General features: G+C 40.0%; 1 protein-coding gene across 1 annotated transcript; it reads right to left on the bottom strand.

Moving 5' to 3' along the window:
• Positions 1-23: 23 nt before the first annotated feature.
• On the bottom strand, positions 24-4,373 carry myg1 (myg1 exonuclease). The gene is made up of 7 exons (XM_077004510.1): positions 4,045-4,373; positions 3,820-3,932; positions 3,387-3,546; positions 2,678-2,827; positions 2,026-2,148; positions 1,685-1,866; positions 24-329 (listed from the first exon to the last, which is right to left on the bottom strand). The coding sequence occupies exons 1-7, from the start codon at positions 4,336-4,338 to the stop codon at positions 137-139; spliced, it is 1,215 nt and encodes a 404-aa protein (XP_076860625.1). The 5' UTR covers positions 4,339-4,373; the 3' UTR covers positions 24-136.
• Positions 4,374-11,835: the final 7,462 nt, after the last annotated feature.

The raw sequence follows: 11,835 nt of genomic DNA, 5'->3' as shown, positions 1-11,835 counted from the left end.
ATATAGGCATAATTGACACGTCATGCTTAGATGATTCAATACCCAGTTGATGCTAGGTGCAGCACTTTATTAGTACAAAAGTAAACAAATGAGGCAACACTAGTCAATCAAATGATCCCAAGCAATCACACACATCTCAGCAGCCAGTCGAGGTGTTTTGTGGTGTGGCTGAAGCCTGCAGAGTTCTACGGGCCATCTCAAGAGCCCCCTCCTTGGTTTTGTTTCCCCCAATGAAGCCACTGGCATGAACAAACACACAGTCTGGGATTCCACTGAGCTGGGACAAGTCGTCATCCCTGACTCCACGCCACTCCTCCAGCAATGACAGTCTAAACATGGAGACACAGTCGTTAAACATAAATATATGAATTTCAGAACATAATTATGGAGAAGTCTCATGAGTCCATCAGGGGGGTAAATTCACACTATATCCTAAATTCCTCCTTCATTCTACAACAGGGATGGGCAACTGGCGGGCCGCGGGCCGCACTGAGTGAGGACGCGGGCCGCCAGTTGCCCATCCCTGCAAATAGATCAATAATAATTTAATAATTAAAAGAAAAAAACCCGATGGAGCAGGACTTTTTTGTTCTTGTCACGTAGGGCTACGCCCCCCTCTCCCGTGTCGGTGTTCTTCCTTGCCCGGTTATCGCGCCCTGCATGTCTGTTGCCCTGGGTTCCCTCTGTCTGTCACGCCCGTGTCGTCATTGTGTTCAGTTGTGTCTAGTTTAGTCCTGTGTACTTGTATCTCTGTGTTTCACCCGTTGTCGGTTATTTGTGGTTTGTTCGGTTATGTGGATTATCTGTCATCGCTGTTCTGGTATTTTCCGTCTCCGTTGTGTTTCTCCGTTGTGAATGGCTGTCCTGTTACAACTCCTGCCTCTCCTGTTGACCACTTGGACGGCTCTCCCGTTTTGACCCGTGCCTGTACAAACGACTTCGCTTATGGAATTCCACCTATTAAATCTCACTCTTCTCAGCGTTTGTGTCCGCCTCCTCGCTCCGCAGCGCGCTACGCGTTACAGTTCTTTGGTATGAAGGAGTTCAAATTCCTTTTTGCACTTTTTTATTAAGCAAATGTTTTCTTTGTTGCTTATTAAGGACATGTTAATGCATTTATATGCAGAAAATAGATGTATGTTGGTGCAATAAACATACAGATCTGAATTCATTTAAAATGTGTTCTTATTGAGAATAATTTGTAATGTCATATCCAATTATTTGAAGTGTGTGGTCATGTGGCCCTCCAATAATAGTGCTGAAAAAAATTTGGCCCTCTTTATCATGGAAGTTGCCCATCCCTGTTCTACAAAATGATAAATTAATGCCCATTGCATCCTAGAATTAGTGGATTGAAACTTCACTGCTTCCTGTAGGTGATCTTGAAATAAACAACATGAAGATGCAGTTTGAGAATAGCCATTCAGTTTTTCACCACAGGAGGTGATTATTGGATGGCATGCTGACCAGAAGTGAGACTGATGTATAAAAACACCACTAACCCTGCTGTGCTTTTATGCTACACAACTGACTCCCAAACACACACTCACTAATGATTATACAGCACGAACAGACACGATCGAACATTTTGGCAGCATAGCTAAAACAATGGCTAACGGAAAACAGGAGACCAAGTTGGGACACAAAAGTGTGTTTGAACCCACTGCATCTCTGCCAGCCGTACCTGTTCTGAAATGTGTTGATCCCTGCCGGTACACACTGGATTCTCCACTGGCCGCTCTGGTCTGGATAGAGCACAAATTTGATGGGCACTTCTACTTTCAGCTCTTTTTCCAGGGAGAAGAGATGCTCTTTCCAGGGGCATCCACCTTGGGCCAGCACAACCACCTCTCCAGTGGGGTCCACCTAAACATCAGCACCTCCCTCAGTAACCAGCATGTCTCAAGGCCACATCACCACATTGAGGTGCTATACATCAGGCTCAATGATTTGTCAACGCTGAAAGGTGAAAAGTCTCTTTCAGGTAGATGAAGCTATCCAACCTGTAGGTGTCTAATTGGTTACCTTATGCCTGGTCTGAATAGCATCCTCCACCAGCCCTCGTGCTGGGAGCCATGCATTCTGATAGTAATCCAGCCGGTCTAAGAACTCCGCTTCCACCAGGGCCATGGCTTTGTGAAAACCCTCCTATCACACAAGAACTTCGTGAGATGCAATACTGTGCTTGAACCGAAACATACAACAGTGAAATTAGTAGCCATCAACAATATACAGGGGCAGTCATGGCCTGGTGGTTAGAGAACTGGTCTTGTGACCAAAGGGTTGTGGGTTCGATTCCCAGACCTGAGGCCATGACTGAGGTGCCCCTGAGCAAGGCCCTTAACCCTCAATTGCTCACTTGTATAAAAATGAAATAAAAATATAAGTCGCTCTGGATAAGGGCGTCTGCCAAATGTCATAAATGTAAATGTAATATTGTATATGAGTTAACAGGGGTTTGGATAGAAGATTTTTCTCCATATTAGGTGACCATCAATCCACAAATTTTAGTAAACCTAATCAGTTACTTCTGGTTGCCTAGTACTTATATAAAGACATTATGAGGAGTGCATGATCTAGTATAGAACCAGGAGAAACTATCTTTGAAACTATCTATGAAAGTATCTGCTAGTAATGAGTAAATCTTAACGAAACTAATGACCTAGTCATCACAAACCTCTGTGTCCTGGCATTTACTGTTCCACCGTGGGTTAAGATGGCTGATCCGAGCACTAAGGGTGGTGCTGATGGTGTATCGAGCCTCTCCGTCACACTGAGAAATCCCATTATCCACCGCATCCACCTCCTCCACAAAGTTCTCATACAGCTGAAACACAGTCATTCCTCCACAGAATTAAGGCCAGTCATTAGGAGTTATGTAAAATGAACCGACCCAAAAATGAAAATATAATGACACTAAAGTAATTTGCATGTGCCATTGAATATACTAGTGTATTACTATTGTGTCATTTATATAGATTTTAATGTTTTATTTGCAAGTTAATTTATGTGATGGTAACTCATTTTTATTGTATAAGCATTAATCATATATTCTTATATATTAAAGAGCAAATTTGTCAGTGTAAAATTCACCTTTTATTTAATTCAGGCCATAAAAGTGGACACACAGAAAAATTCTCCAATTTAAAATTCAAATGTCAACAGTTCAGGCTTTCAGGTGAAATAATGAAAGTAAAAAAAATAGCAGGGATTGGTGCTGTGTGCAACACCTGTATAGTGATATCCTATGGTCACTTTTCTTTTATGAATGTCATTAAGGTAAAATCATAGTCAATGCTAACAGTCCCCATAGACCCTGAAGTTTTCATAATGTTTAAACTCAAGGTCAAGCCTATTGGAGTCAGCGAGTTTTAATAAAATCTAACCTTCCCATAGAGGGTCTCCAGCTCTCTGCTGTCCTCTGATAGGTGCGTTAGGCTGGAAAGTATTCGTCGACCAAAGTGAAGATACACCAAACCAGCTGAGCTCAGTTTGGTAACCCATGGCTTCTCTGGGCATAAGCTGTTAAAGGTTTCCACAAAGCTCCTGGGAATAGAAAACTCCTAAGTAAACATACAGCTTTTCACCGTTATTCCTAACAACATGTACAGGAATTTATCAGAGTTAACATCGGATGTTAATTTAAAAACTGAAAACAGCTCTACAGATCCACCTATACAGGCAACATAGGCTATAATGTCACTGCATTTCTTAGAGATGAAAACGAAAACTGGCGAAAAATAAACCAACATTTAATACAAATGTTTATCCTGCTGTTACATTTTTGTGGAATAAAACCTAGACAGGCGTGAGTAGCACCTCTGGTGATGGTCGTAACGGTGTTGGCTTGGATCATACACTCCCCCAACGTCCACGACAACATCACATTTGGCCAGCTCCGCCGGGTCTCGGGTCCGGCTCACTTCTGCATCCTAGTGGGGGTCATTTTTAAACACAGGACAGCACATTTTAACAACGCTTAGCTTACGTTACCTTGCCATGACAGTTGCCATTATCTTTAAACGAAGGTTAGCTGCTTGTCACCTTGTATTCCGGGAGCTGACGCAGAAAATAACACGCCAAAACCTCGTCACAGTGAAAAGTTCCGTTGTGTGTACCGATTTTAACAGAAGCCATTTTCTCTAAACAAGGTCTTTTCGCTAATTGCATGTATTGTCTCTGTGGCGTGAAGGTGTGCGAGCCTGTTGACGCAATCTTACATGAACACTGTGAAACAAGTCTGTAGTTTCTGTGAATGTAATATGCAAACGATTGTGTGCTTCTCATGGATGGAGGAAACCAAAAAGTCATGAAAATCCCATCGAGCGTGTGTAGCATCGACGAATGAGCACTCTTCTTCTTCCGTAGTCAAGTAGTCAAGATACACACAATGCGCGCATATCACCCTCTACTGTCCCACAGCGGAATTAGTTTTCAACAAGTATCCTAAAAAAAGGATAAATATATATATATATATATATATATATATATATATATATATATATATATATATATATATATATATATATATATATATATATGCAGAGTCAATCACTACAGACATCCAAACTTCATGTGGCCTTCAGATGAGCTCAAGAACACAAGAACACAGTGCACAGAGAGCTTCATGGAATGGTTTTCTATGGTCGAGCTGCAGCATCCAAGCCAAACATCACCAAGTGCAACGCAAAGCGTCTGATGCAGTGGAGGCACGTTCTCTAGAGTGACGAATCACACTTCCCCATCTGGCAATCTGATGGACGAGTCTGGGTTTGGCGGTTGCCTAAAGTTTGGTGGAGGGGGGATTAGGTGTGGGTTGTTTGTCAGAAGCTGGGCTTGGCTCCTTAGTTCCAGTGAAAGGAACTCTGAATGCATCAGCATACCAAGACATTCCATGCTCCCAACTTTGAGGGAACAGTTTGGAGCTGGCCCCTTCCTCTTCCAACATGACTGTGCACCAGTGCACAAAGGTCCATAAAGACATGGATGACAGAGTCTGGTGTGGATGAACTTAACTGGCCTGCACAGAGTCCTGTCTTAGAGAAGGACACTTGTAAAGCAACTTTAGATAAGTGGTATATTATTTTTTGGTTGATGCCATCCTATTTCATCCAGAGTATTGGGTGTAAACTCAAAAGCACAGAAGATAAAAACCAACATTGGAACTTCTGCACATGACGTCTTAGTTCTGTAGTCTATTGTGCTGAATACCTGTCTAGAGAAAAACAACGCCCCCTCAAACACATCACTTTGCCATTTCTACATGGGCAGTAACAAATTTAATGTTTCTTTGAGCATTTAAATAGCATAATCTGCAAAATGGTAAGAATAACTGACAACAGTATTTAATAATCATTCAGAACTTTCATGAGAAAAAAAATTATGAACTTTATCCATTGTTACCAAGGCAATACATATTTATATTGCCATATTAGTTCCAGAGATACTGAGACAGAAGCCATGTGGAGTAGACTAGAAAGAAAAAGGAATCAGTGAAAATGTTTTCTGTAAAAATGTCTTTAGAACTGTATTCTACATTTTTGTGTAGAATCCTTACTGGAACATTACTGGTAATCATACTCGACCTGTAGAAGCAATAGAGCAAGCCATGGCTATAGTGATGTAATCAGTGAAGTGTGAAGTGTTGGCTCTTATCTTGTGGATTAACAGAAACACTCACGTGGTATATATATTGGGGTCAGACAGAAACATAGGAAGCTTACTTTGCATACTTGTTGTGGTTGTTTTGTGTTCATGTATAAAAGTTTCACCAAAATGATGCTTACGGTTGGGATGCTTATGTTTCTGTTTCTTAAGTGCTTACAAACTATTTTTGAAACATCATACATTTCAAAAAACATTTGAAAGCCATGTAAAGCGGCACAGTGCAGATTATATACTTACAAACATAACCTGCTGTTTTAATTTTGTTTTTTTAAATAAATATTTACTCAAACGTATTCTCTCTGTGGAAAGCAGCTTCAAATTGCTATAAAACAAATTGCTATCTGTTCCACAATTATCACAAATAATGAACTCAGTCAGTTAGATATGACGTCAAAAATACCATTAATATTGCACTTAATATTAAAATCAGCAAAAAATTGTATCATTTAATAAAATACTTAACAATTAGACATCAACTAAGTCAGATAAGTAAACGTAAAATAATTGATATTTAATAAATAATTGTCTCGTATGTAAACAGCTCTCTCGTTTGTAATCAATGTGACCTAATTTCGGACGTTTTGGATAACACTGAAAAATCACATCACAAACTTAATTGATTACTTGTGCTGTTGGAATAATGGACACATTAGAGTTGTCTCTGTGCGTATCTAAATGTGTAATAAAGACATTTTAGCGCTCGTCACTGAGCCGAATGTAATTCACGGCGGCTTATATGTACTGTAAAGGCTACTACATTTAAATACAGGCGAATTTATAATCAGTATGAACCTGCTGGTCCGACCCAGGAAGCAAGCAACGCCCAATACTCTGTTTCTGTGTTACACACACACACACACACACACACACACACACACACACACACACACACACGCACACACACGCACACACACGCACACACACACACACTCTTCCCCACCCCCATCAGAGAGCATCACTACCACCATCCTCCTTCACTGAAACATTTTCGTCATATCCCGCCTCTCGCTTATATCGACTCGGGTCAGACCAGTTTTCCGCACGATAAATTCTGCAAAGGTTGTGTTCGGTGCGAACCTTTAGGAGACAATTAGACTGAACTGTCATCCACGATCATAATATATCTGTCGTCCGTTGCCTGGGACTCATCACGAATGCTGAAGAGCTGTGGTACCCCTAAACACTATGGAAACAAAAGTGGATAAACGAACGGAGGGATTTATTAATCACTTAAAATTCTAGTAAGTAGCTATCTATAAAGTAGAGGAATGAAAAAATACCCGATCTGTTTTGCTGCTAATCGCACATCTTTCTTTATTTTATTTTTATTTATTTCTCTTTTTAAGATGGGCAACCGATGTAAGCGACAACTATATAGAAATGGTTTACAGTGACACTGCTGTAAGCAATCCTAGACTCACAGAAGATTCGTAAAATGCAGGCATCTGCTGAGCCTTTCATTAAGCCTGTATTTGTTGGATTAGAACTTGGCTTGATTTCAGTTCAGTTAATTTTCAGATGCAGGCAGCCGTTTGTAATCAGTTTGAGCTCATTTCTGACGTCTTGGATGACACAGAAAAATATAATAAAAAATATCAAAAATTTAAAATATAACACAGTGCACAACCATTTGTTTGTGAATTTTATCATGCAGGTTCCAAAATAAAGGTATGTCATAATTCACGGTCAAACAAACTTCTTCTAAGCATCACAAACATTAGAGTTGACTCTGTGGGTATCTAAATATGTAATAAAGACATTTTACCGCTCATCACTGAGCCGAATGTAATTCAGATGTCGTCAAACACTTCATGAAGTCAGACCAAGAACTGGAGTGCAAACATTTAACATCTTAGTATGTGTTAAGACGCCTGTTAAGTACAGAACAACTGCATGAAACTATTTCACTTCCTATTATGCAGGTTATATAAATGTTCATTAGTGATGAACAATTAAGTTCTTTAGATGTGTTTATTTTATTTCTCTCTGAAAGAAGTTAGTGCTAAAGACAAGTTAGGGTGACACTAGAATATCTATCAAGCTGTTGTCTGTATCTGGGTCCCATGTTGATCTCTAATACCTTTCTTTTTATGGTCACTGTTACTGAAGGTCCTGCTCTTCATTTCATCTGACCTCGGCAAAGCTCAAACCAAAAAGAAAGCGTCTTTCTCATGGCCTGCGTTCATGACAGCCGCCCAACATCACCATGTCTTCTGAGTTTCTCCGTGCCCATCCCCGAGCAGACCTTCCGTGACCTGGACTCACCCGCCTGCACCCCAGAGTCGGACCTGACTCCCACACAGTGTGTCCTCCGCAATGTGATCTCCATTGACACAGGCCAGCCTCGTGGAGAAGGCCACAGCCCCACCCCCAGCGAGGACGCCCAGGAACACTTCGCCAACAGTGTGCTTAAACTCCGCGAGAACGACGGGGGTCGAGCAGGAGTGGAAGCCCAGAGCCCAGAGGCCAGAGTACAGAGTACAGAGTACAGAGCCCAGAGTACAGAGTACAGAGTACAGAGTACAGCTCTCACATTCTCTCATACTGGTCACTGAAATATCTAACACGGCACCTCATGGCAAAGAACTCTCTGAGGATATTAACAGATGAATTGTTATCCTACATGAAGATGACCAAGGCTACAAGAAGATCGCCAACACCCTGAAACTGAGCTGCAGCACAATGACCAAGATCATCCAGCGTTTTAAAAGAGCAGGGTCCACTCAGAACAGACCTCGCGTTGGTCATCCAAAGAAGCTGAGTGCACGTGCTCAGCGTCACATCCAAATGCTGTCTTTGAAAGATCGGCGCAGGAGTGCTGTCAGCATTGCTGCAGAGACTGAAGGGGTGGCGGGTCATCCTGTCAGTGCTCAGACCATACGTCGCACACTACAGCAGATCGGTCTGCATGGCTGTCACCCCAGAAGGAAGCCTCTTCTGAAGTCTGTACACAAGACAGCCCGCAAACAGTTTGCTGAAGACATGTCAACAAAGGACATGGATACCTGGAACCATGTCCTGTGGTCTGATGAGACCAAGTGTTTGTGTTCAGATGGTCTCAAACATGGAGGCAGTCAGGTGAGGAGTACAAAGATAGGTGTGTCATGCCTACAGTCCTTCATGGTGTTGGGAGTGACCTGGTGTTGGGCTGCATGAGTGCAGCAGGTGTTGGGGAGTTACATTTCATTGAGAGAGACATGAACTCCAATATGTACTGTAAAATACTGAAGCAGAGCATGATCCCTCTCTCCAGAAACTGGGTGGCAGGGCAGCAGAGTTCCAGCATGATAATGACCCCAAACACACCTCTTAAGACCATCACTGGTTTATTAAAGAGGCTGAGGGTAAAGGTGATGGACTGGCCAAGTGTGTCTCCAGACCTAAACCCAATAGAACATCTTTGGGGCATCCTGAAGCAGAAGGTGGAGGAGCGTAAAGTCTCGAATATTCACCAGCTCCGTGATGTCGTCATGGAGGAGTGGAAAAGCATTCCAGTGGCAACCTGTGAAGCTCTGGTAAAGTCCATGAGCAGGAGAGTTCAGGCAGTTCTGGAAAATAATGGTGGCCACACAAAATATTGACACTTCAGGAACTTTCACTAAGGCGTGTTGTCACTTTTGTTGCCAGTGGTTTAGACATTAATGGCTGTATATCGATTTATTTTGAGGCAAGATTAAATTGACACGGTTATATAAGCTGCACACAGACTACTCTTCATTGTGTCAAAGTGTCATTTTGTCAGTGTTGTCCCATGAAAGGATATACTTAAATATCTGCAGAAATGTGAGTTGTGTACTCACTTTTTTGATACACTATACATACACAGTAAGTAAAACTTTATTTATATAGCACTTTTCTAGAGTCGCTCACAAAATGCTTTACAAAAATGCTTACAAGTACAGAGCAATACAGTATAATTTAAATATATTATTATCCTATAGATAAAAAATTTATACACATCAATATATAAATACATATACATCACCAGGTTATATTAATGGCACCCAGGTTGTCTATTTCTCTGCAATTTGTGTGTAGTTTTTTAAAACTTTCTTTAGTCCTAATACACAAGCACACATGCCATCCTCCTTCCTATTTCCCCTTGAGTGCCCTGCTTACCCTCGTTAAAATGTGAGCTGTGTCTACCATATCGTGACTCATTCTACGGTCACCATCTAATATTACAGCTTCTGACTTCACATAGCCTATTGAGGATTCTGTTGCCAGGGCAACCTCCCCCTTCTCCATCACCCTCCCTCTTCCCATCAGGTACCATGTGACTTTCAGGAAGGCATCGTCTGGTCATTTTATTATTATTAACTCTTCATTGTCTTGAATCTCTAAACAATTTATATTACTCTAAAGACATTTTACAGCTAGCATGAATTTTTGTTGCATTTTAAGGTTTCCTTCTGAATACATTTAGAATGAACATTTAATGATGATATTAAATTCTGATAATGAATAAGAATACAAATGCATTAATATATATGGGAAATTGTCATTTTGAGTGGTACGTAATTATGTGAATAATTATAGAGGAAACTGATCAAGGATATTTTACAAATGCCAAGCTAAATGTATGCATTTTAAGAAGAAACAATATTTCTGTTCAACGGAATGGTTTAAGTTAAAAAAGCCATTTCTGTGTTTTAGCACAGGCACTACATACATCAGGAGAAGTTATTGCTTGTTGAAAAGTTACTGCAAGTTTCCATTACCGTGGATGAGAAGGTGTCTTAGAGATGGACACTTGTACAGCAACTTTAGATAAGTTGTATATTATTTTTTGCTTGATGCCATCCTATTTCATCCAGAGTATCTTTGGGTGTAAACTCAAAAGCACAGAAGATAACAAACAACATTGGAACTACTGCCCATGACATCTTAGTTCTGTAGTCTATTGTGCTGAATACCTGTCTAGAGAAAAGCCACGCCCCCTCAAACACATCACTTTGCCACTTCTAAATAGGCAGCAGCAAATTTAATGTTTCTTTGAACATTTAAATAACATAATCTGCTAAATGTAATAAAATAGCCGACAACAGTATTTAATTATCATTCAGAACTTTTGTGAGAAAAAAATTAACTTTATCCATTGTTACCAAGGCAATACATATTTATATTGCCATATTAGTTCCAGAGATACTGACACAGAAGCCATGTGGAGTGGCAAAAGAATGAAAGCATTTTACCTTACTGGTAATCATACCTGAACCGTAGCAGTAATACAGCAAGTCATGGCTATAGAGTTTGTTTTTTAATGGACTATTAAATCTGAATAATTATGGTCAAACCATACATGCTCCCTTCCATAACATATACCAACAATCAGCTTCTCTCACGCATTTAATAGGGCTCTACTCTGACATTTGTGGATGATGTCATCAGTTCTGGATAATGAAGTGTTGGCTCTTATCTTAGGGATTAACAGAAACACTCACGTGGTATATATATTAGGGTCAGACAGAAACATAGGAAGCTCGAACTTTGCATACTTGTTGTGGTTGTTTTGTGTTCATGTATAAAAGTTTCACTAAAGTGATTTTTACGGTTAGGTTAACAAAAAATGTTTGTGTTTCTTAAGTGCTTACAAACTATTTTTGAAACTTCATACATTTCCAAAAACATTCGAAAGCCCTGTAAATTTGCACAGTGTAGATTATAAGTTTACAAACATAACCCGCTGCTTTAATTTAGGTATTTTTAGAAATATTTACTCAAACATATTCTCTCTGTGGAAAGCTGCTTCAGATTGCTATAAAGCAGTCTGTTCCACAATTATCACAAATAATGAACTCAGTCAGTTAGATATGACATAAAAATGCCATTAATATTGCAATTAATATTAAAATAAACAAAAAGTTGTATTGTAAATGTATAGGATATATAAATGTATACATGTATATTGTAAATGTATATATATGTAAACAGCTCTCCTGTTTGTAATCAATGCGACCTCATTTCCGACATTTTGTATAACACTGAAAAATATAATTAAAAAAAAAATGAAAATATGATACATTACACGACCATTTGTTTGTGAATTTTATCACGCAGGTTCCAAAATGCAGGTATGGTATCATTTACGGTCAAACACACTTCTTCTAAGCATCACAAACTTAATTGATTACTTGTGCTGTTGGAATAATGGACATATTAGAGTTG

Source organism: Brachyhypopomus gauderio, chromosome 1, assembly GCF_052324685.1.
Source record: "Brachyhypopomus gauderio isolate BG-103 chromosome 1, BGAUD_0.2, whole genome shotgun sequence".
In the NCBI taxonomy this organism is placed as follows: Eukaryota; Metazoa; Chordata; class Actinopteri; order Gymnotiformes; family Hypopomidae; genus Brachyhypopomus; species Brachyhypopomus gauderio.
This window is presented reverse-complemented; position numbering and strand designations above follow the sequence as displayed.

Coding starts and splice junctions, on each gene's coding strand:
- myg1 (XM_077004510.1), bottom strand. CDS start 4,338: ATGCTACACACGCTCGATGGGATTTTCATGACTTTTTGGTTTCCTCCA. Junction 3,547..3,819: donor CGTTACGACCATCACCAGAG/GTGCTACTCACG, acceptor TTCTATTCCCAG/GAGCTTTGTGGAAACCTTTA. Junction 1,867..2,025: donor CTATTCAGACCAGGCATAAG/GTAACCAATTAG, acceptor GCTGATGTTTAG/GTGGACCCCACTGGAGAGGT.